We start from the raw sequence: 26,698 nt of genomic DNA, 5'->3' as shown, positions 1-26,698 counted from the left end.
TTTGGGCGTACTACGAATATGTTAGGTTAGATTAGCAACAGCAACACTCTTAAGAGCGATTTCGCACTACGTCCGATCCGAATCCGATCCGAATCCGCGAAAATATGGTCCGAAGTAGCCGGAAAGAAATCAGACGGATCTAGAGCGTAAATGACCATAGAAATAGTTCTACGGCTACTTCGGACCATACTTTCACGGGTTCGGATCGGATTCGGATCGGACGTAGTGCGAAACCGCTCTAACTGTCCGTCGGTGGACCTTATGCCATTTGAAATAAGGTTTACGAACTATCCGTTAACAGTGTGGGCGATGGTACTTCGTATAATAAGACAATTTTAATAAGATACCATGCTTCATAATAATATATAAGTAGTTGTAGCATAGCTAGTGTTTGTGTTTTTGCATGCCAGCTAGTTGCTGGTGAAGTATGCATGATATGTACTTCTTAGTTGCTAAGTCCATCTTTTGTACCATATTTTATGCAAAATAAATATATTTGATAATGGGGGTTTTAGTTTCATTTACCCGATTATCGAATGTTCGAGCGTAAGTTTTTTAGGCAATTGGTTTCATGTTTTAATTTATGCATAGTTGGCATGAACATCTACGTAACATGTATATCTAGTATTCGTTTTCGTTGCTAAAAAGCGATTACAAGTTTTGTATTCATAACTTCTGAAATAACTTGCTATTTCACAAGATAATTTCATTTTAAATCAGAACGTCGCGTCGTTTTGAAATAAAATGTGAGCGTAACTTCCAGAGCTATAACCGCGAAAATCGAAGTTCGCAAATTTGTCATTTCGCGGGCATTTGTCTCTGTCACTCCAATTATACCCTCATTGGAGTAAAAGAGAAAGATCCCCGCAATTTGCGATTTTCGGTTATCGCGGTAGTAGCCCCTCAGTGCCGGATTAAGGGCTCATTTTAGACGTCGCGCGAACTCGTATAAGATTTTAGTTACATTGCGCACGATTGAGGTTACGTCAATTCAGCCGACCGATAAAATGACGCAATGTAATGTCAAATAGTCAAATAGTCAAAATATACTTTATTCATGTAGGCCTAGCAACAAGCACTTATGAATCGTAACATACTTATAAATTATCTTAAGCTAATTATCAGAGCAATTTATTGATGTTATTATTCCATAAGAATATTGGATTATTATACAAATCAAATTAAACACAAATTTAAGAATTTCACAAAAGGATCGTCAAACATGAAAAAAAATGTATAAAAAATACTAGTCTAGAATGTTTCTAGAATGAAATCTAAATGTCAAATAAATAAATAAAAAACACAAAAGAAGTATATACATCGGAATATCAATTTCCTCATCATTAATCAAATATACCTAAAAAATAATCATTTCGAATAACAATTAATGAAACTCGCATGCGAGTTCTCGCCCCGTCTAAATGAGCCCTAAACCAGCGCGGGGCCTGTAGCAAATCCTATCATGGGGCCAATGGATTGTTTTAATTTTGTCACACGAAGTGAAACTTAGGGTTTTTACGGCCACAATGCGTACTCGTAGGTGCGCGGGGCCCCCAAACCGCGGGGCCCTCAAACCGCGGGGCCCCCAAACCGCGGGGCCCGTGGCATTTCCTACTTTTGCCACGTGGCTAATCCGCCACTGGTAACTTCGTAAAGGTCGCCGCTATATTATAGATTCGTGTGACTCTGAAATCGTGTACATTGTGACACACTCGTCACATATACCCTCAGTATCAAACAAAGGAATATGTGGTCTCAGTAATGCCCATCTTGACCCCATTTTCCCATCGGATCGAACCCGGGACGTTGCGTATCGCAGGCGGAAGCTCGATAAGCCGCGAGGCCGGCATGGCAACAGGTAAGGCTGTGGTCGAGCAGAAACGGGCGCGGGAGCGGTTTTAGGAGCGAATCTCGAGTTCTCGACTAAGCTTTGTTGGAGGCGAACCGCTAGCAAACTCAATTTCGTTTATTATAGAAGAAAGTTGTCAGCATACAATTAGTCTTAACTAACTAAATCTGTTTTGTCCTGAGAGGAAAATGGGGACTAATTTTTTTACCGAACAATGCGGTTTAGGGGCGGTCGTCCACTTTTGTCTTAAGGTAGCGTCTACATATTTTCGACACTACATCTGTGTCGATACCTTGAGTGTACTAGCCTCGGCTCGCGACTTCATGCGTATTAAAGCTACTAAAGTCACATTTTTACTATGTACTAGTTTTCGGAAATGTAACCTTCATTCAGAGACCCGCGAATCCTTTCTCCGTATAGAACATGTATATCTCTAATTTTAAGGTCCTATCTTTAATAGTTTAGACTTTTAGACTGTTCGTTGTCCGTTAGTCCATATATAATGCGATTATTCTATAATTTTAAATTATAAAAATTGTAACTTTATTCTAAGATTTACAAATATTCCAAGCTAATCTCTACATATATTTCAGCGGAATCTCCGCTCCTCGTATGAATGGCCACAGCCTTACTGGCGCCATTGCGTAGTACAACGCGGAATAAAGTACGCGGCTGAATTCCACAAACGCGACACACCAGGGCTGCCTCCGTTAGATTAGATACAGATAATATGATTGATGAAAAATTTTCTTTGCGGTTAGTAGTTTTTAATTAGATTAAGTATGTTTAGGTATTAATTTCATTAATAACTATTAAATTATAAAATTTAAAAAAAAAACTCTACGCCAATCATAAACCATTTTATGGCCAAGAATGTCTTAAATTATTTTGGAAAAGAGCTGATACACAGACAGACATTGGCGTCAAACTTGTAAGACCCCTCTTTTTGCGTCAGGGGTTAAAAAAGTAGGTATAGTTAGGAATTAAGAGTTGGTAAATTAGTTCCTTAGCTCGTTCTTTAGGATTACAAAAATAACGGTCGATACTGTCCACATTTTTTTTTATTTGAGGGAAATATTGATATAGGTACTTATATACATTTAGGTAGGTACTAATTTCAATGATTGCTCGATATTATTCAGAAAATAAGAGGCATTCTAGCAAGATCGCGGACGTAATACCTATTGTCAATTTTTATCATCCAACACAAATTGATTGACTAAATTTAGAACTACACCAAAGAGCAATAAAACAGGTCACTTTGTCTCCTATTGACTCGTTTCGCTTTTTACTGAATGAATGTAGGTACATATATTATAAGTGTAACACAATCCGACATCCGTTGGATTGGATCGGCGGCCTAAATTCAGTCTTGACCTACGACACTATTCATGCTCTACTTTACTGTTTGTGTTGTTGAGAAAATATCGCTTTTTTATCAGTTACTTATTTGGAGATTTGGCGACATGTTTTGAAAGCATTTAAGTAGGTAGATACTTGACATTATGTACATATTTTTGTAACAGAAATTTACGCAATTGGGTCAAAATATATTTTCGTTGTCTTTTTTATGACCACTCTGTCACGCATATATTTTGTATTTTTTTAAATAAATATAAAAAGTCCAGTGCGATTGCATGTTTTTCTAGCTGTAGATTATAATATTTATAATTCACACGGGAAAAATTAAAAACGATATTTAACCTCATACAAAAAGCTCCACTCCGTCATACTTCAACTTCAACTTCAACTTCAACATTTATTCAGCAAATAGGCCTGTTGCGGCTCCTACCAACGAAGGGGAAGCGGGGACCGTACGCCACTAAACCAGTTGGCCCATCAGCCGCGCCCCCCGCCGTCTCTATAGACGCCTAGCGAACCATTAGGCTCTGAGATACACGCTCATGTGCGCGTCACACTCGCAAAATATATTTTCATACAATGTAATCTTAAGTACCTCTGTGGAACCAGAATTAGAAGCTTTTTAAGTATCTGCGATTTTTATTTAATACTCAAGACATCCAAGCTCGCCACATGGTGACCCCGACGTGATTAATACGCAACGATTGCTTCTGTCCGAGTCGAACGGAATTTCTACGTGTGAAGAGAGCAAAGGTCACGACAGCTACAACGTGGCAGAAATTGGACATCCCGGCGTCAACGCAGTATTCTGGACTTACGACGCCTATTGTACCTATCCACGACGCCAGTTGCAGTGTACAAATATATATTCGGAGATTTACGACGCCATTTTGGAAGCTGCAGACACCCTTACTTCAAGCCCGCCGCCGGTCAGAACTACGCCGCCGCAGCCAAGGTTTAGCAAGGGAAGTGCACCATTCCTTCATATTTCCTATTTTTCTGCTCGTACTATCCTCCACCTACTTGACTATTTAGCTTTGCCGTCTTCACCCTTTGCCGTGCTTAAGTTTAATTGTATGCCATTTTATTGCACTAGTGACGTAAACATTTTTTAGCACGTATCCTCATTTAATAGCTAGTGTCAGTGAAATAATCTGATCGCTGCTTTAAAGCCTAATTAAAAACCATAGCCTTTTACGGCCATTTAAGCATTTAAAACTATTAAAGAACAGAACGCTTATTTGAGTGACATTCTTATTAGTTAATTTCTTCAGCTTAATTTAAACATTCCGTTATTTCATAAAGCATACTCCCACTTTGTGCTATATAGAATACTGTCTAGCGATTTTACTAATTACGCACAGTTAAATCTCAACGCAAAAAATTCCATTGCATTCCATAGTAACACAAGTGTTCACCGTGTTACAGATAAGAACCGGTCGCATCGCTCCCGGCAACAGCCACTACTCAGCTGCAGCTGCGGTGCGTTTTCCGCTGACTCCTGCATTCCGCATAGCACTGTTGCCGACCGAGCCAACCACTGTGACTGTGAACATAGGCCGGAAAAATTTACGTATTTATTCCAATATTTTATTTTTGATTTCTCATTTCCTCATTCGCTGTTTTTTAATTGAAATCGGATCTTTTTCATATAATGGCTACGTTGATTCCTACTAGAACGTCCATTAAGGGGCGTATTACTAAATTTAAAAATTACATTGTGGAATTGAATGCTCAGGAAAATATTTCCTCGAAAGATGTAGACGAACTTTCGTTGAAGTTGGATCGTTTTCGTAATATGTTCACACAATTCGACCAGATCCAAACTCAAATAGAAATTGCGACTACATCTGATATGCAGTCCGAAATTGACATAAGAGAAGAGATGGAAAATGATTTTATTTCTCTTATTGCAACGGCGCAGAAAATTATCGATAAGATAGCCGAAAGATCTGATTTCGCCAGCGTAAAGTCTGAAGTTCAAAGTAACTGTGGTCATGACAATGTTTGCAACGGTTTAAATTTTCGTTTGCCTGTGATTAAAATCGCTAGTTTCGATGGTTCGTATTTTAAGTGGCTCGAATTTAGAGACACATTTGATTCACTCATTCACAGTTCCGACCACATCAAGCCGATTCACAAATTTCACTATCTAAATTCTTATTTGGACGGTGAAGCGGCTCAGGTGATAAGTAATTTAGAAGTGTCGGACAATAATTACGCTGAGGCATGGCGTCTACTCTGCGAGAGATATGACAACAAAAAACAGCTGATTAGCAACCATTTAAACTCATTGTTTAACTTACAACAGATTGGTCGCGAATCGGCAAAGTCCTTGCGCTATTTAGTGGATCATGTGTCCAAAAACCTACGGGCTTTAAATACGTTGGGCCAGCCCACTGATAAGTGGGACACGCTTCTTATACATATGGTCGCGAATAAACTTGATAGTAATACGAGTTTAAAATGGGAGGAATTTAAAGGTAATTCATTTTCAAATGACGTTATGCCGTCATTGGCCGATTTTAATCGCTTTTTAAAGGGACGTGCGGATGTTTTGGAATCGGTTCAGCGTAATAAATCTGATAAGCCTATCACTAATAATAATAATAAACGCGAACCTATTGCCTCGCCTCATAATAAACGCGAGAAGTCTAGCACCAAATGTTTTGCGGTTTCAGCCACTCCTGCTGCTTCGGCCTCGGCCTCTCCTCCTGCCTGTGTGTTCTGCAGCGGCGAGCACCGGATTTACGATTGCTCGTCATTCCTGTCCCTGCCAGTTGAAGACCGGATCTCCGGAGCGTCAAGGTTACGCCTTTGTCTCAACTGTTTGCGGAAGGGGCACACTTCTCATCGCTGCAGAGTAGCTCCGTGTCACACTTGTAAGAAGCGCCATAATACTTTGTTGCATAGGGAGACTCCTCAGGTTGCCGCTGCGCCCGTAGATGCGCCTCCGCCGCGTTCGGAGCCCGAGCTCGTGCTGTCGTCGAATGTGACCGTGTCGCGCTCAAATCAAATACTCTTGCCTACCGCGTACATAGACATATATAGCCCGGCTATTAATGATTATGTAACAGCGCGCGCGTTTTTAGATTGCGGAAGCATGCCTTCTATTGTTACAAGCAGTTTTAAACAGAAATTGCAACTCGCACCGCTGCCCAGTAATTCCAAGCTTTTCGGATTGTCCGACGTTCCTATATCTAGTAATCCGGAGCGCTGCTTTGTGCAAATTCGGTCTAAACATGATAAAAAATCTAAATTCGATATCGCATGTTTAGCGCTGCCTGTAATTAATAGCACTTTGCCACTAGAGTATGTCGATGTGTCGAGCGTCCAGTGGCCACGTAATAAAACGCTCGCTGATCCTAATTTTAATCAGCCCGGACCTGTAGATATTTTACTTGGCGGTGACGTTTTTTGGAGTCTGGTTGAAGGTCAGCAAATTGACATAGGGCACGATTCGCTTGTTTTGCGCAAATCGAAACTAGGTTGGTTAGTGGTAAGTAAGTACAATGCATTTTCAATGTTAAACGATAAGTCGTTCAATTCCTCTTTACAATGCAATCACTTGTACACAAGTGATAATCTCGACGACTCGCTTACCAAATTCTGGCAGCTGGAGCAGGTGCCCCAACCTAGTCAACCGTTTACCGATTTAGAGGCGGAATGTGAGCAACACTTTGTCACTCACACTTATCGTGACGATAACGGTAGGTTTCACGTGCGTTTGCCATTAGTTACGGAACCCGATTGTTTAGGGGATTCGTATCGATTTGCTAAAAAACGGTTCTTTGCATTAGAGAAACGATTCAAACGCAACCCTGATTTGAAAACAGCTTACCAGCAATTTATAAATGAATATGCCGAATTAGGCCATCTCTCTGTGTCCGATTCTGACATTCCGGATCCTTCTTTTTTTGTGTCACATCATTCTGTGCAAAAGCCCTCCAGCGAATCTACAAAATTAAGGGTCGTTTTCAATGGCAGTGCCCCCACTACGTCTGGCTATTCTATAAACGACCTACAGATGGTTGGGCCGACGATCCAAGATTCGTTGTTTAACATTCTTCTGAGGTTTCGTACTTACAAATATGTTTTAACTGGGGATGTCGCTAAGATGTATCGGCAGGTCCTGGTTCAGGAATGCGACCGCGATTTACAATTAATCCTCTGGCGCTCCAATGAGAACGAGCCTTTAAAAACTTTAAGGCTTAACACGGTCACTTACGGATTTTCAAGTGCTAGTTTTTTGAGTACACGCTGTTTGTGGCAGTTGGGCGAGGAATGTGCAGATGAAAAAATTAAGACCATCATTCAAAATGATTTTTTAGTTGACGATTTATTAACGGGATCAGACACAGAGGAGAAATTGCGTTATATTAAAGAGTCGGTTGAGCGTGCGCTGGCAGCTGGTTGTTTTCCCTTGCGCAAATATCGCACAAATTTACCGTCAATTTTGCATGACTCACAAAACGATAGTGTAGGTGAAAATAAAGGCAGCTTGATCATTAGCTCGTCGTCGCACACGCTAGGAGTGGGCTGGGACTCTGAGGCAGATGTCATTCATTTTCCTACTCAATACTCTGCCAAGGACGGCCACCCTACGAAACGTTCAATTTTATCGGACTCGTGTAAAATATTTGATCCCCTAGGCCTCTTGTGTTTGCTGACGATTATACCTAAAGTTTTAATTCAAAAATTATGGATTGAAAAAATCGACTGGGATGTTCCCGTGCCGAGTTACATAAACGAGTCTTGGCAGGACTTTGTTAACGGGTTAGCGTCTTTAACTTCGCTCCAAATACCTCGTAATGTACTTTGCGACTCGCCGACGCATATCGAGATGCACGTCTTTTGTGATGCAAGCTCAGTTGCATACGCGGCCTGTATTTATTTAAAGTCCACTAATGAGAAGGGCGATGTTGTAGTCAGGTTGCTGTGCGCCAAGGCCAAGGTCGCGCCGGTCCAGGCTACGACTATTCCGCGATTGGAATTATGCGCTTGCCTTCTAGGCGCGCAGCTCGCGTCAGCTGTTTCTAAGACGTTGCGCTGCCAGATTGCGCAGAAATTTTATTGGACTGACTCGTCAATTGTAATCGCATGGCTTAAAACTAATCAAACCAAATTAAAAACGTTTGTTGCCAATCGCGTGCCTCATATTTTAGAACTCACCGATGGCAGTGAGTTTCGTCACGTTCCAACCGCGTTAAATCCGGCTGACTACCCATCTAGAGGGGTCGAAGCGCGTCGCTTACCTGATTTGCACATGTGGTGGACCGGGCCATCTTTCTTATACGAGCCACAAAATAACTGGCCTCAGTTTTCCTCAAACTCGGAACTCGATTTACCCGAGCTAAAGGTTAACGTCGCGATTACTGACGATTCGCAAAAAAACAATGTTATTGATTTCGATCGATATTCGAAACTTACACATTTACAACGTGCGGTAGCGTATATGCTTAGGTTTGCGCATAACTGCCGCCCTTCATCCAATAAAACTACGGGTGTGCTACAACCTGAGGAGCTCGAGGTTTCGTTTAAAAAACTGGTCGCTTTGTCACAACAGGCTAGTTTCCCCCTTGAATTGAATTTGTTGCGTGACAAGCAACCTCTAGGCCCTAAAAGCCCTATTTTATCATTGAACCCATTTTACGATGAAGACGACAAGCTTCTCAGAGTTGGTGGACGTCTGTCCTCGTCGTTTTATCCATTTGACAAACGCCACCCAATGCTGTTACACTCTAAACATAGATTGACTAGATTGCTGTTTCAACAGGAACACATCCGTCTCCTGCACGCTCCTCCTCAGCTGCTTCTAGCCGCCGTTCGCGAGACGGTATGGCCCGTATCGGGGCGCACGCTTGCGCGCACCGTATCGCAACAATGCGTCACCTGTCGCCGCGCAGCTGGCAACACTTCTGCTCCTTTGATGGGCGCTCTGCCTTCTCAGCGCGTAACGCCTGATTTTCCCTTTATTAGTGTCGGCGTAGACTTCGCCGGTCCCTTTATGATTACGGACAGGCATGGCAGAGGTTGCAAAATAACAAAGTGCTATTTAGCTATATTTGTTTGTTTCCGGTACAAATGTTTGCATTTAGAGGCAGTAAGCACGCTGTCGACGGATTCGTTCATACTTTCACTGCGACGTTTTATCTCTCGTAGAGGGCGACCTCGCGAAATATTCTGCGATAATGGACGTAATTTTGTAGGAGCGGCCAAGGAAATTAGCGATTACCTTACTTCAAACTCAGACACGGTTTGCAATTTTGCAGCAAATGAGGGAATACAATTTAAATTCCAACCGGCATATGCTCCTCACTTTGGTGGTTTGTGGGAAGCAGGAGTCAAATCGGCAAAATTTCACCTCAATCGTATATTAGGTAACGCTCATTTAACCTATGAAGAATTGGCAACTCTCTTTAGTCAGGTAGAATCTATCCTTAACAGTCGTCCTTTATGTCCTTTGTCGTCCTCACCAAACGATTTCCAACCCTTAACCCCAGGTCACTTCATCATCGGCCGCGCGCTCACTTCGTTGCCGTCGCCCCACCTCGCGGATATAAACCCAAACCGTTTAGATAGGTTTCAGAGGCTCGAGGCATTAAGACAGCACTTCTGGTGGCGCTGGCAATTGGAATACGTCTGCGAGCTCCAACAACGGACGAAGTGGCGTGTTCCAGGACGAGATCTTCAACTGGGTGACCTGGTCCTCATCAAGGAAGAGAATACTCCTCCCCTACACTGGCGGCTTGGACGAATCGCCAAATTGTTTCCTGGCGCCGACGGGATTTCGCGAGTGGCCGAAGTTGCCACAGTAACGGGCACTTATAAACGAGGTGTGAAGTACCTCTGCCCACTGCTGGACGACACTCATGAAGCCTTGAAGGCTGACGCCTCCAAGGGCCCCCAGGATGTTGCGGCTCCTACCAACGAAGGGGAAGCGGGGACCGTACGCCACTAAACCAGTTGGCCCATCAGCCGCGCCCCCCGCCGTCTCTATAGACGCCTAGCGAACCATTAGGCTCTGAGATACACGCTCATGTGCGCGTCACACTCGCAAAATATATTTTCATACAATGTAATCTTAAGTACCTCTGTGGAACCAGAATTAGAAGCTTTTTAAGTATCTGCGATTTTTATTTAATACTCAAGACATCCAAGCTTGAACAGGCCACAAGGGCACTTTTACACGTCAACATTGAATTTACATACAAGCTAAATAATAATAATTATACATCAACAATTATTAAATACAACTACAATTTTTTGGGGACAAAAAATATGACAACGAAAAGAATTTTGACCCAATTATGTTAGTTTTATGACGAAAACTTAGAGTCTCGCTAACCCGCCATTTTGAAACGACATCCTTATACAGGGTAACAAAAATCACCAGCCATACTCTGCGTTCAAAATTCACCTGTATTTTAAGGGATTTGATTGTGTTTATCAGTCCGCCGGACGATATCACACTGTCAGTTGTTCTGAACTCTCAACTTTCTGTTATAGCTGAGTGGCCCTTAACAAAAAACTTGGCATGACCCTATAAGTACCTACCATAATATATCTATCTATGTCTACATATGTCTAGTACCTACTAAACTACCAGATGGCGATGGCCGGTTCGCGTGACTTTTAATGGCAAGCAGCATTTTATGGCATGACATATGTACCTATATAAGGTGTTCTTTAAATATATTTTTATCTATGACATTCATTTTCTAGGATCGTATGTGGCAACCCTGTCAGCCCTGTAGGGCTGTCTGTTTAATAATCACATAATAAATAATTCGGGTTATCGCGTAACCCGACTCGGGTGCCCACGCGTCTAACGACCAATTTGGTGGTTTAGTTTTTATGATGTTACTAATACACATCACTGTTAATTAGTCACATGATGTACTCATTAACGTTAGACTTACTTATATCGACCGGGACATGGACCGTGATTACCTTTTATATTGTTTTCGAGCTCCCGATATTTCGCCGCAGTTACTCGCATGGTAACTGCGTCACCCGCAGGCTGCGGGGGAGATGCATGTAAGTGCGTCGAAATCGATGGTTGTCAAATGAAAAAAAAAAAGATTTATGAAAAGATTTAATATCCTCTCTGACCCTGACAAAAGTCTTGTTTAAAAACCTTTCGTGGGCCAAAAGCCTCTTATTTCGTCACAATACGCCTAGTATCATAATCTTCCCTTTCGTGATTTCGTCTGGAAAACTCCAAACTTTTAGCTATTAGCTTCCAGTGGTTAGTTGAGGTTTCAAAAAACCCCTGCCACTCGGCAAGTCCCCCGCAATCCTGACAGAGGACCAAACATTTTTTATGCTATGATATTCATTCATATTCCTTATTTTATAACAGATTGGTATTACCATATAAAATATTTCATGGCGTTTATTTTTGTACATATTTATCTTGTTGAAGCCATCCTATTAAAAGGACCCATTACCTATTCCGTGCTTTGCATATTTAAATATGGCCGACAGGCAAATTGCGAAGGATGCGGTGACATATTAATGAATTACCTATAAATTATAAGTGACAGTTGGCGAGCGGGACATGTGCAATAATGTCATTATTAATTTTATTTATTTATTTTATTTAATCTTTATTGCACAAATGAAAATACAAACGTACAAAAGGCGGACTTAATGCTAAAATGCATTCTCTACCAGTCAACCTTCGGGCAAAGCAGATAACTTGTAGGCGGTAAACGGCGGTATTAATGAATATTAACCTGTTTCTTTGATAGCTTAATACCATCGGGATTATAGAAATGTATGTAAAATCGGCGAACGAAGAGCTACGAACGCCTATTTAGAAAGAATGAGAAATGTTTCGTAAAATTAAAATAAATAATGTGAAATAAAATTTAGGTAGATATAAAAAATGCTACGTAAGGCCGGAAAAAAGGCCAATATATTCATGCAATCAAGGAAAAAAGAAAGAAAATGTTCACGGTGGCGAGCAAAAGTAAATACGTCTTAGGGCCCGATTTGGATTTTGTAATAGACATCTATTAGATATCTTTTAGACATCGCCAAGATACGATAACAATATGTTTAAGATCTAACCTGTCAAATTTGACATTTGCGCGATTCTGGAGATACTCTTGAACGATTTCCACAAGATATTACTTAGAGATCTAATTCACATCTAATAGATATCTAACACGATCTATCGTAAAAGTGACATTGTTTGCCCGAATTGCACTGCAAAAGAGAACTAGTTGAAATCTAAACTATAACGTATCCTGAATGGATCTAGTACGTGTCGTCTCTTGTGAATATCTTGAAGTTCGAATACGGCAATAGATCTCATAGCTTTGAAAGTTAGACGATTTTCTAGTGGGTGATAGAAAACAGACAACTTTATGACTCAGAGGGTTTCGCGTTGAAATGATACCAACAGCACCTACTGAACGTACAAAAATAAACTATCTGTACGGTCTATAAAAAACTTACTACTACAGTACATGAAATTTTTACACATGATTTATTGTGACTATCAAATATATACTACATAGTTCATTTTTATTTGAGCATAAAGCCGACATCAGTTTTTATTGAACCATTGATATAAAGATCAAAGCGCCAGAAAAAACATAAATTGAGTCCACGTGAATAATCATGGAACATAATATGTTTCATTATATTTTTCCAGCATACATGATACATTATGTATTAGATAGGTAAACATAGGTATCAACGTACTAACACGTAACATTTAATTTTACAGTAAAGCAAATTGACTACTTTTCCAGTAAGTACATATTTGAGGCTTACCTACACCAACGTGGCAAAAAACTTGTCTATTAGTTCCGACACAATCTAATATTTCCCAACACTTAACCATTTAAACATGAAGGACAATGAAAAAAAAAACATACAGGTTTCGTCTTTAAACATTTTCGTGCGAAATCCATAAGAATCATGGTCACATGAACGTCTAGTAGTGAGCCAAGGTCACGGCACACAGAGCACGAGGGTGACATTCCTGCCGCTTTTGCAGTGGAATGAGTCCAAGGCGTAGAAAAACCAGTATATTTACGCTTTTAGAGTAAGGCCACTTGTCACAGGGGTTGAGGTCTTCTTACGCTATTTTTTCTGTTATCTCGTTTGGCCAGCGTTTGCGTATTAAACAAGAATACGTATTGAGGGCCTTGAATTCGGGCAGAGGCCCGCGGAAGTGATATTCGCCGCCCACCATAATGTGAACTCCCAATAGCTTGTAATGTCAAGTAAATGTGATCCAAAGGTACTGGTTTTTGGTTTTATGTCACCGTAGCACGCGGCCTTCGAGTTTAATAGCGTATTAATTTGATTGTATGGATATTTTTGGGCGGTTTCCACTGGGTTTATTTAAATCGTGATCGGTATTAGTTAGTGGGTTGTTGGGGTACGCTAGGGTTGGCTATGTTTGGTTATGCTTCACTCTGTTTGAATGGTTTTATGACGGTCAATTTATATACCTAAGTAAAATATTGAATATGACAAATGTAGGTTTTTTTTAATATTATGTATCATTTATCATGAACTTTATGGACATTAATTAATATATATTTATTTATGTATTTGTTTAATTCATTTTGTCAATTTTGGTAACCTCATCTCAAAGGCATAGTCTTTAAATTTAGTGCAATATAATCTTAGTACCGTAAAATAAGATGTTTTGTGTAGAAAAACTATTAGAAAAAATGTTAATTTTGATAACTATATTAATTGATGTAACTGTATATATGTCACCTTAAAATTGTAAACACTCGTCATATTATAATCTCGCTAGTTACATTATAAACTGCCGGTAGGGAGATTATAATCTAACCTAACCTACGTTAGATTATAAACTAACGGGTTCACGATCTTACGGTGTCATATATATGCTCAAATACTGCTCAGTAACAGACGGATAGAAGGACATACGGACAGTAAGATATCATAGAAGAAAATGCTGAAAGCGAAAAAGTGAAAATTATTACAGAACCTTATTTACAATATTGAAAGATAAGATAAGCTAAACATTTCACGTTTGTAAAGATATTCTAATCCTCATTTTAGGACTAATCTAGTGAAGCTCTGTTTTACGCAGCCAAATAGGTTTGTGTCACGTAAATAAAATAAAAAAGATTGAAAATAATGTCTCAATTTCTAATAACTACAAAAACACATAGCCTATATGATATGATATTATCTACCTACTGAAGAGAATAATAAATAATTTTTATTTATCCTTGTTATAAATTTACTCCTTTGGTACAAAAAAATCTTATACTCTAATATTGTACTTCTAATCAGTTAACAAATAGAGAAACTGTATAGGTAACAATTATACAAAAACAATCGACTCGAGAACTATACCTAAAGATGTTTTTCTACTCCAGCACTTAAATGTGTCAATTAAATGACTGACAGTGATATCTAAAGCAATGTCATTTGAATGATTGGTCTATAGGCTCATAAGATGACTGCTAGCAGTCATCTTATGAGTATAATACAACTGCTTTATTTTTTTTAAAGATACAAGTTCCGTGATTGAAAGAGGTATGTTTTCATTTACAATAATAACTCTTTTTTTTTTAATAATAACTCAATTTTTTTTAAATAATAACTCTTTTTTTTTTTTTTTTTTTGCTGCAGCTGTCATAGAAAAAATAATGTATGCAACAGCTCATAATTGGTTCTTAAAATTCTCGGGTCTTTTTTTACAAAACTCGACTACGTCTCGTTTTGTAACTTCGACCCTTGAATTTTAAGAACCCTTATTATATCACTGTTGCATAAACTACTATTGAAGATTGAATAATTTTACGGTTTAGACTCGCTTGTTTTAAGTCATCCGCGCGACATATTTCGGAGAGCCTAGGTGTTACAACAAGTGAGTCTAAACCGTAAAATTATTCAATGTTAGTATGAGTTGTGAGACACAACAGTTTAAATTCGATGTATGAAAATAAGTATAGGCGAAGGTATAAATAAAACCAAGCAACAACAAAACAGTAACAAGTAATTGTATCAACAATATTAGGCAACAGGAAATGTAAAAGATACAAAACAAACCGTATCACACAAAAGAAAACAGATGACGTGGAATAAAACAAAACATTTCGAAAAGAACCCAAGTCACTATGAAATCAATATAAAGAAGGTTTCTCTGGGAGCAGCTGAATCAATTGAACTTTGACATTTACTTCTAATTAACTTAGATAACCAAACAAAGTTACTAATTTAAAATGAAACATCTGAAGCACTTTAACACGTAAGTAATAAAGGCGATAATCATTAATTTGAGTTTGTCTATAAATTTGTATCGCCAGTTGTCACTCACAGATTATTCATGAAACTAGTTACAATGAACTGATTTATGGAGAATCGTTTGGTGAGTGAATGCGACGCGGAAGCTAGGTTTATTTGCGTATCCGTATTTGTAGGTTATTATTATTCAACTAAAACATTCGATTCGAAGTAAATATCTTGAATTCGTATTTTGATATTGAAAATGGTAGACAGAAAATGTTTTATTTTATATTTAAACAGGCTACACATAAACCTAGGTTGTCTGGAAGAGATCGCTCTTTAGCGATAAGGCCGCCTGTTGTTTACCTCTGTCTTCATGTATTATTTTGTTTCCATGTACAGAGGTTGTGCAATAAAGAGGATTTTTAACAAGCTTTTATTAGGTCGACCTGTATGTAACTATGTAATGGAATCTAAGGTAACTAATTTAACCATCTTCCAAGGATCGTGTCATGAAAATTGGCAGCTGTATGTAGTTCTGATGACAATACAATAATATGGTACTGTCGAACTGATCTGATGATGGAGACAGGAGGTGGCCATAGGAACTCTGTGATGAAACAACGCAACCTAATTGTGTGAGGAGTTTTTAGAATTATCTCGATGACTATTAGTTGTCTGTCGTAAGAAAAGTACAGTCAGCGATAAAAGCTTGTGCCAAAAATTAAATTTTTACCAAAAACTTATTATTTGTAAACCTAAGATGTTTGTGGATATAAAAACATATACTGAAATAATAGTTGGATTAAATTTTGCACTAATTAGTATTAAAGATCAGTCGGACAAATTGAGGATGTCAGTTTAGTATCTAGGACATAAATAGTTAAATATCTAGGATGTCTAGGATAACTCGGAACAGCGTAGGCGTGCCGACTCCCATAAGAACTGTATGCGCTTTTAAACAAGCACCATAAAACAACCCAACTATGGTCAAATACTGCAACCATAAGTTTAGTACGTAATAAAGTATGAATATCAACATATATAGTTTTGTCTAGGTTTTTTCTCCAATTTATTCCATTTTCATGATTTGTCTCAGAACTGAGTACATAAGTAGTTCAAATTATAATTACACTTTAACGAAGACATTCGAGTTAATTTAGGGGTTATGTAGCATAATTTCGAAAATAAAATATCCTAAGTACGAAATTCCTAAAGACAGAACATCGAAAATCTAATTGTATGTAATTGTATCTAATGTACAAAATTCCTAAAGATGCATGTCCTAATACACTTTTAATCGAACGATCTCATTTTCGAAAATCAAAATTCCTTTGTACGAGATGCCTAATGACAATACTTCGAAAGTCAATATGTTTAGTGCTCAAAATAGCTACGTATAAAAAGCCTAATGACAGTACTTTGAAACTCAATATTTCCGAGAACTTTTCCTTCTTACCCTGAGTCAACGGAGCCCCGCTAGGCGGGGCTCCTTTTTCTGGGCGGTTTGCCATTCGGGCATCTGAAGCTACCTAACGAACCTAACCTACCTATTGATTTACAGCCTTATTCGAACTTTAAGATACGTCAAATATTAGACATAGAAACGATATGGATCGGACATGTCAGTGTCAAACAAGTGTCAAAAGTGGCGTTTCTTCAAACAAAAACGTCACTTATGTCACTTGTTTGACACTGACATATCCCATCCATACAAATGTCAAAAGTGACGTTTCTTCAAACAAAAACAATTGTTTAACACTCACATATCCCACCCATACAAGTGTCTAAAGTGACGTTTTTGTTTGAAGAAACTTCACTTTTGACATTTCATGAACGACCAAAAGCGGTGATATTAAATAAAATTATCAGTTTCACGGTAAACTTTTTAAACTTAGGTCAGCTAAACGTATGACACATGTAGTCAGAAATTTCGGAATTTATACATTTTAAAGTTAGGTCAACTGGACGTAGGAAAAAAGGTCGTTAGTATTTTCGTGCACTAGCAGTATTGTACTTTAGACATTTAAAACATAGGTTGATTAACCGTAGGACATGCATCTTTAGAAATTTCGTACATTAGACAATTTGTTTTTCGATGTTCTGTCTTCAGGAATTTCGTACTTAGGATTTTTGATTTTCGAAATTATGCTACATAACCAATTTAGGATAGTCAGTTGAGCGATTTTAAACAATAGTTTTATGGTATTACGGCACTGATAGTATCTGATGACGTCCAGTCAGCTGCATTAGTAGGCAACGGATACAATCTATCAAGCTCTATAAATTTTACAAGAGATATATATGGTGAAAACATATTGCCCTGTCAGCGGTATTCGTAGAACTTCTTGATCGATCGCGTAGAAATCGCAATTATATTGAAAAGTCACTTACCTTAGCATCTTCCGCCTGTTATTCGGATGCAACCTGTCCGCCATAACCGGGTCTATGCTCATCAGTCTTAAATGTATATCTTCATTCGTCAACAGCCTTTCATTATCTACTTCATATTTTAGTTTTTCTTTATCAATTTCATCAGTTATTTCAATCTGTGGTTTAGTTTTGCTATCATCGTTTGATTCTACCGATGTTACTTCATTATTTACCTCTTTGGCTGGATGTTTTGCATTCGGGTCATCGGCACTAGGGCCAGCATCGTCAATATCTCTTTTTAATGTGCTTCTATTCCATAGGAGCTCTTCAGAATCTGACTCTTCTTCTACTAGGATGTTGTAGATAATAGATTCCATGTAATAATTTGTTCCACCGACGACTATTGGGATTTTTCCTTTTTCTGTTAGCTCTTGTATCTGGGTTGTGATTTTAAGGAACATATTTGTAGATTGGGTAAAAAAAATCATTGTAGGGAAATTGAGCCCTGGTCACTTGTTCAGCAGAGTTGCACTATTTTTCAAAATTTGAGTAAGTATATTTTGGACTAATAAAAAGCTGATACATATGGTGATCTATTGCGGCGTTCCTTAAGTGATCAAGAGATGGTAACTCTCCCAACGGACCCATTCCCAGGAGTCCCAATTTAGTAAACATAAACAACATGAAAGGCGGATTAAGTAACATATATTTCCTTACAAACTCAAGGCGAATTATTGAGTGTAAGTCTATAGTAGGTCATTTATTTTAAGAAATTTTCCACGTCACAAATTCTGATCAACAAATTCAAGTCAGTAAACAGCCTGGAAAATGGCGTCTGCATTGAACGTCTTATGACGTGCTAAAGAAACCTTCGACAAGTTAAATTTAGAATGTTTCCCGGCAGTCTATATTTAGAAAACCTTCAGAGTATAAAGGTACAATAATTATATAACATGGTATATAACAAGGAGAACATTATGTAACATGAACACATGTGTAAATAAAGGTTACATTCGGATTGCGACCACAGCAGCATTGTTGTTACGAGTGCTGTCACTATCAATTTTCTTGATTAACTCAGCGATGGATTGACCGTTTTAATCGCGACTGCAATGCGGGAACGATAATAACGCAATTTATCAAAAAAACAGTCCACTGGCACGTTTTATTTACTTATTCTTATTACTGCCGCGAATATGACGTTAACTCCGTCACTCGTTTTGTCAAGGAAATAGACAGATACAGCGACGGCAACAACGACAGTAATACAGTTGCGATTGACATCCGAATGTCACCTTAACCCGTCAATGGAAGAAAGTTGATGTTACACGATTTAATTACGGAATTGGAGGAGCAGTATTATAGGACATAATCGCGTACCGTAGCTTTACAATTCCATGCAATTAAAAAAATATTTAAAACAATCAATGAGAAGAAAGCTTTTTTAGTTTAATGTGATGTCCTACCGCTAAGCAATGACCTAAACCCGATTCCTCCATTCGACCAAGTTGTTTTTTCTAAATACAATTCAAATTTAGAGTTTTTGAGAATATGAAAAATTTAACGCATGATTTTTGAAAAATATTTGAATGCCTGCATTTCCACTCCACATGTTTAACCCTTTATAGATAGATTGTATATATATATATATATATAGATAAATATAGATATATTTATTTGCAAAAATGTAGTGATACACATAGGTGGACAATAATTTTGGAGGGGTAGGTACATTTCACTTGAAGAAGCATGCACATTTTTCTTACTAGGTACTAAAACTAAATATATACAAATTTAATCATTTAATCACTTATTTGCGTCGAAAAAGGTTATATACAAGTTCTTTCTTTAAAATACACATTTTCAACTCCCATCTTTCTTAACTGACTATGCAGCATGCAAATCTTACTGTAATATATTTCTAACTTAACCTATTTAAGCTTGTTTTGTAAAATTCAATATCAACAAATTTTAAAATAAAGTCAAAATAAAAATACACTGTCACTACTGTCAGTCATGAAAATAATATAATAATCTAAGTTTAGTTATATAATAATAACATCATCGAAATACACATATCATTTCATTTCTACCTATGATTTACAATATTACCATTACCTATATAAAATTTATAAATATGAATTCAATAAATACCTACTTTTATGTTATGTCACATTACCACATCATGTTATAGATATCTAGGTGGTATCTTATCTGTTCGTTTATTTCGAGTCGTACTTTGAACGATTTTTTATCTCTTTTAAGACTATGACGTCTATGACACACGCGAGATCACACTAGATAAAGTAAATTAGTTAACTGTTAATGTCAGCTCCTTTACAACTTTATCATGCGGCAGCACTCTACCTTATTTCATGGTACGAAGAGCTATTTTCCAACGACTGAATGATAAAGCATATTGTTACAGATTAATCGCATTGAGTCTAGGATTAGATTAAAAGCCATCATATTACCATTGAAGATAACATCTGTTAATTAAAATTAGAAGTTTATAGCTATTGTGGTTACAAAAAGTGCCGGCGTTTTTCTTTGAAAGACAGACGTCAAAACTTTTTTGATTTTATATCAATATTTAGGTATTTATTTTTTCTTGTAAAAAAGTTCAACTTGCAAAACGAGAAGTAGGTATCATCACATCATCAGGCTTTTTTGAAGATAAAAAACTAAATATTTACATGGTATGTAGAGCTAAAGATAGCAAAACTATTTTTGGCGGTAACTCCCGCGGTTGTTTAATGTAAGAGTGACCCTGCGTACGGAGCTAGGGTTTGCAGTCCGGATCCGAAATGTATGAAATTATTCGGATCTGGATCCGAATCCGCGGATCTTCCCATACATTTCGAACGCGTCGTGCAAACCCTATACGGAGCTAAGTGGCTGTTTCGAAATTTCAACAAGGACAATTGTAATCGTATGTCATTGAGGTTACTGTGAGACTAGACCAGTGGTTCCTAACCTTTTCAGTCCGGTCACCCCTATGACTAACTAGGGAACCTGATTTTACTCCTCCTCCCAATGGTAATAAAAAATAAAACGTGTACGTTTGTTGTATTGTTATATTACGTAGGTTAGCTTATTACCTCCAATACCAGTTTTACCCCCACGGGGGTAATTACCCCCAGGTTAGGAACCACTGGACTAGACTAAGTCAATTTGTGTCAAATTTCTTATTAAATTTAAAAAATTAAGGCGTCTCTGTCACTGTCAACGTCGTGCCACAAGATCTAACAGATGGCGTTAAAGTAAAGCTACTATAGAAAGAGTGGAACCTTCTGTGAAGCGCCATACATTCTCTACATCGCGCTTACGGAGTTCCGAATGTCAGTTGCAATATACATCTCCTAACCAACTCTCATTGCACTTCGGTCTCCAGGCACAACATCTGTAGACCAAGCACATGATTGGCGCGACAGTATCTCGCGGCGAGATAGACTACCCGTCTTTTTCTAACTATGTTAATAAAAGAGGGACGGGTAGTCTATGTCGCCGCGAGATACTGTCACGCCAATCATGTGCTAGCCCGGCTGCATGAAGTCTCTATTGTGTCTCAACCTTTCTACACACTCATTCTATCCAACGGTAAAAGTTGACTCATGTTTTTAACTAGCGACGTAGAGACCCGCCCCGGCTTCACACAGGCTACACAGAATCGTAACAAATTATACACGTAAACCTTCCTCAAGAATCATTCTATTGATAGGTGAAAACCGCATGAAAATCCGTTCAGTAGTTTTTGACTTTATCGCGAACAAACAGATAGACGCGGAGGGGGACTTTGTTTTATAAGATGTAGTGATAATACGCCGATTATACAACCTTTTCACACATTCCACAGTTACCATTATAATATAACATTCGCACACGCAGCCTTGAAATTTCACGTGCAGACATCAAATATTGGCATAATTCATGTAATACCACAGTACAAGTGGTTCGTAAAAACGTATTGTTTCACTCAGTGTATGTCAGACTGTGCAAATATCGCCGGCGCCAGAGGCAAACAGAGTGGAGTTTTGATAGTGATATGTTTGGCGATTTTTACGTGCTAGAAAAACTGTTAAACCGAAAGGCTATCTTTTAATTCTGAAATTAAATACTGTAGGATGGAGCTTATGTACCAACAAATCCAACAATAAACCTACTTTAAAAAACATTTATTTACATTTATTTCAGAACAAAGTTATGTCAGGTTATGTGCACATACCAGCATTGCTCCTCAGTCCAATATATTAGGTAAATGATTATTTATTTTATTAGATTTTAGGTTGTATTTTTGGATATTTTTTTTAATAATCAATACAACACTGCGGAAAAAATGTCTTCATGCTCACTAGATAGTCACTCCTGTTAAATCCTTGTTAAAACGAAATATACATATTTAGTGATTATAACGATGAAAGGATACAATCTTCAGCGCGCGGTTCCTAAAGTCCACCACGGTGAAGTTCTGATGAGGCTCCAAAATGTCCAGCAGGTGGTGGGTGGCTAACGCCCTCTCAGCGGATGTCGCCTTCGCTGTCACCACGTCCAGGCCCTTGTATACCTGCCGACAAGACGTCGAAAGAAGTCGAAAGTTTTCAAAAAGCTCATTGATACTATGGGTGACCAGAGAGCTGGCAGCTTTCTCAGCGCATAAGTATTGCGAGGGAATGCTGCCAGCATCTTTGGCATGATGCCGCGGGGGCTTTATTTAGGTGTATTTTAATTTAGATTAGTATAGTTTTTAATTTAATTTTAAGTAGTTTTATATATGTTATTTGTAACACTCAATTTTATAGTAAAATAAAGAATTATGTATAAGTGTAAAGCCTGAGTGGACGCTCGAAGCGGAGCGTTCGGCGGGGCGTGCAGCGTGGCGTCGGGCTCACAAGTAATTTCAGCAGCGTGTATACTAAGGCCGCTCCTATACGTTTGCATTTGTTTAACATGCACGCCGCATGCCCCGCCCCGCTGCACGCCAAACTCGAGCGTCCACTCAGGCCTAATACATATATGTAAAATACCTATGATTTTCTTTATAGTTTTCGTTGCTAAAATGTTAATGCCAAGTTTCATTTCCTGTTCGAATGTATGGGAGCGGTTTTTGGCGGCAGGTTCGTGTCAATTTTAAAGCCCAAAATTTATCTAAAAGGCAATGAAAGATGTAGAGATATTTTTAGACATGACCGCAGAGTTTCCAGGCCAAATGAGTTCGCACGGTAAATCTTGAAATTCGAAGCCCACTGAATATGCAAGTCGGTCGTGCCTTTTACATACATTTCATACCTTTTAGCTGCATTTACATAATTGTACCATTGACACCGAGGACGCAGATTTATGCGGTGCCAAAGACAGATTTGTGATAAAGAATTGTTAATATAGAGTAAAACAAATCAAATTTATTTATAAAAATATTTCAACTTGTGTTATTTTAAGAAGAAATACAAATTAAAACTGAGATAGATCCCATCCCTTCTTCTCCGTCGTATACTCTTGTCAGAGGTGGTTATTGAGGTCGTTGTACGGCCTTTTTCATCATTTCCCGCCATGCTTCTCTATTTATTGCATTCCGCACGCACAGAATTAAAGGTGACCAGGTGAGAGCTTTAACTTGTACCTGCTTTTATAATTTATAACTAACACGGGACTGGGAACGAAATCATAAAATACCCGATAGTCGGGTTTTCGGCACTGAATGTGTTAATTAATCGCGTAAGACTTACGTTTATTAATGGTAAGTCTTACGCGATTAAGTCCCGTGTTAGTTATAAAAGTATGAGTGAAAATCGTGTTATTTTACACCAACTTTAACTTGGTCGGTCTATCGTTCGAATCGGTTGAATAAGTTACATTACTTTATGGTCATATGTCAGTAGAGGTATTTGGTAGTTGTAGGGAAGCATGGAATTTATTAATTTCGTTAACTCACTAGATGGCGTATAAGAAATGGACCTGAAACCTTGTTCATTGGCGCCAACGCAATGCAAGGGATGGAAAGTTTTTATTATTGACTTGTCTTTGCTTATACTAATACTTTATTGACGTGTGCGAGTTGAAAATAGAACTGCCCTAACGGATACTGGAGCATGCCAGAATTAAATATTAAATTTTTAGAGGATACTTCCGTCCCTTTTAATACTCTCGGTGCCTTAATGTCAATATTAAGAGGGGAATGGGGCTTTTTGTATGGAAAGCGTCCACTATCTTAACGGCCACTGCGTAAACGTTATTGCAATGACATAAGGCCTTAAATACACTTGTAAGTTTTACTTACGTAAGTAGGGACAAAGCTATTTGTTAGAATGAGATAATGATATTCATCTCTCGTTCGGTGGTATAGATGTGTCACTACTTACGTAAGTTAAGGCCCGATACTCAGTTATTTTAGCAACATTTTAAATCATATTTATTTTTTTATTTAATCATTGTATTCCTAATCATATTTAAAGACTAAAATGTCCTATACAGGGTACAATTTATTCACCAGCCATATAGCTATCAATTTATGTAAAAATATTTTCCATAATGTCTATATATAGGAAAAAATGGGGACTACGTTTGTATGGAGAAGCGGCTGTCTCCTTTCCTCTTAATAAAAAGTTGATTCTCTCTTGAAAAACCTCTTGATAAAGGCCCAGTTAGGTATTAGGTACTATAATAAATATTACCTAACTGGGCCTCTTTCAAGATTATTTCTGGGTCCTTATCTCCAAGATTGCAACGGGCACAAGAATTGTCACAATCGATTTTGAATGTCAAACTAATTATCACATTTGCGTAAGTCACCCCAAATAATTCGGGGGTTATCGGGGGACCTGCACCTTTAGGGGCTAGGGTTATCGATTGTAATGATGTGCTTTAAAATTTTCGACAATGTCTCATAATTTTGTAAGGGGGCGAAATTTTCCATTTACAAAATGAAAGACTTAACAGTAATTTCCTATGAAATTTTCGTGGGGCTTCCTGGAACTGTTTCAACTTTTTTGAAACTTTTCGCAGCTAGCACATCAGTCTGTAGTAAGTAACATTAAAATAATAAAGGAAAAAACTCCAGCGGAATCGGCATAAATAAATAAAAAAGTGTCGCGAGTTTTCTATACGAAATGTATAAATAATAAGTTATTCTTGTACCGTAAAATGTGCCAAAAATGACAAAAGAAATCTTTCACACACTATTTTTCTTTTATTTCTATGTATTTTCATCATGAAACATATGTTTTCTTATTTAGAAAATACATTGTGGCGCATCAACACTGGCTGCCCACAATCCGTCTACACGTTTACGTCAATGTGTCAGTGTCACTTCGAAATAACTTAATTTTCTTTCTACACCGAAGCCTAAACCTTTATTTATTAATCCTATTGTAATTATATTCGCTGTAAATATTCTTTCATTATAAATACTCATCTCTAACTCCACGTGTCATTCAATATAAATTAGTGCGCTAGCCAAGGGCACTAAAACATTTTACTCAAAAAATGTTTTAGTTAAAAACGCCCACCCACTTGCTTCATTCCAGCTAGCAAGTAATATAATACAAATGATATTTCGCAAGTAGCAAATTTAATTACTTTTTCAATGTAATATTAATAGTATTTTATGCAACCGTTGTTTAAGAGAGGTCAAAAAAGGCGAGTGGCGGTATAACAATTTGAGGCGAAGCCGAAAAATTGTTAATAAAGACGCCACGAGTATTTTTTGACTCAGTTAAACAACGTTGCATACAATACTTTTTCTACGACCAAGCACTTACTTTGAAATAAAATTGAAAATTTAAAAAATATTTTTCATTCAAGAAGTAGCAAAGAATGGAGGGTACAGGAGGGTACAAGAATGAATGAAATAAAAAAACATGTCTATGGTTCACTCATCTGTCAGAGATGACAATTAAAATTAGGTTGGCAACAATGTATTTCATACAATATTTTTTAAGCGGTGATTACACGAAGTGTCGTAAAAGTGCTAAAAAGATACTGCGTGTATGCACAAATACTTTTTTTGGGGAGTAGACTAAAGACTTGTCTTGACAACTATAAGATAGGGGTTTAAAGGTGTGTGCACGACCCTTTAAATGACAAATAAAAGTACGGGAGTAGAAAAAATACATTACAATACACCTACTTAATTATTTAACGAAAGAAGATATGTTACAAAGTGCCACCCCTAGATATCCTAGCTTCATTCATAACTATAAAACATCTCTTATCACCGAGGCTTACGTAACGCGATAAAATGTAGGTAGCTTCAACAAAAATGAGCAAATTAATTCATATCTAAATGACACCACGATATCTAAGTAGGTACTTATTGTAGTTATATTTCTTTCTGAGATTTGAAAAATGTAACTACTTACAGGCAATTTTAGTTTGACGTAGAATAGTGGGAGGGCAAATGAAAGTTGCTATATTGGCACACCTTAGTAAAAAGATACAAAAGAAAAGAACTATTGACTAAATGTAGAGGCAGACAACAGGTGGTCTTATCGCTAAAGAGCGATTTCTTCCAGACAACCTTTGGGTAGCGGAAACAGAAATAATCGAAAAGGTAGGTGTTGTAAAAGCATTATGGAGCCTACGTTTACACGCACAATCACATTGAATAATTGCTATATATAGTTGGTCAAACCAATTTGTCAGTAAATAAGAACCAAAAAAACTATAGGTACTCATCCTTTTCTTTTGGGTGCCAGTACTTAGTGTAAGACAAAGATAGTATGATTATCTCTGTCTATGTTTGAAATGAGACGAACTATAAGTCGATATCAATGAACTTTGACATAGGTACTCGTATCATGTTACCGTTACGTAATTCTCGAACTTCGAATACATTGAAAGTACAATATTTACTGTTCGTAGTGTTGGTATTACAAACAGACA

The 26,698-nt window shown here is 37.8% G+C and overlaps 2 protein-coding genes across 2 annotated transcripts in view; one reads left to right on the top strand and one right to left on the bottom strand.

The window, feature by feature from the left end:
- Positions 1 to 26,698, bottom strand: part of LOC134652347 (tRNA dimethylallyltransferase) — a 282,850-nt gene that overhangs the window by 127,386 nt on the left and 128,766 nt on the right. Inside the window, exons 2-3 of the mRNA XM_063507519.1 lie at positions 22,248 to 22,385; positions 17,843 to 18,258 (exon numbers count right to left, since the gene is read on the bottom strand). Coding sequence (XP_063363589.1) covers positions 17,843 to 18,258; positions 22,248 to 22,385 — 554 coding nt within the window. The remainder of the gene's footprint in view (positions 1 to 17,842; positions 18,259 to 22,247; positions 22,386 to 26,698) is intronic.
- LOC134652279 (uncharacterized) lies at positions 7,216 to 10,172 on the top strand. Its single transcript, XM_063507451.1, has one exon. It carries the CDS (start codon positions 7,239 to 7,241, stop codon positions 10,170 to 10,172), a length of 2,934 nt encoding a protein of 977 aa, XP_063363521.1. The 5' UTR covers positions 7,216 to 7,238.

The sequence above is a fragment of the Cydia amplana genome, chromosome 11 (assembly GCF_948474715.1).
Source record: "Cydia amplana chromosome 11, ilCydAmpl1.1, whole genome shotgun sequence".
Lineage (NCBI taxonomy): Eukaryota > Metazoa > Arthropoda > Insecta > Lepidoptera > Tortricidae > Cydia > Cydia amplana.
Note: the sequence above shows the minus strand (reverse complement) of the source record. Positions and strands in the feature narration are given on the sequence as shown.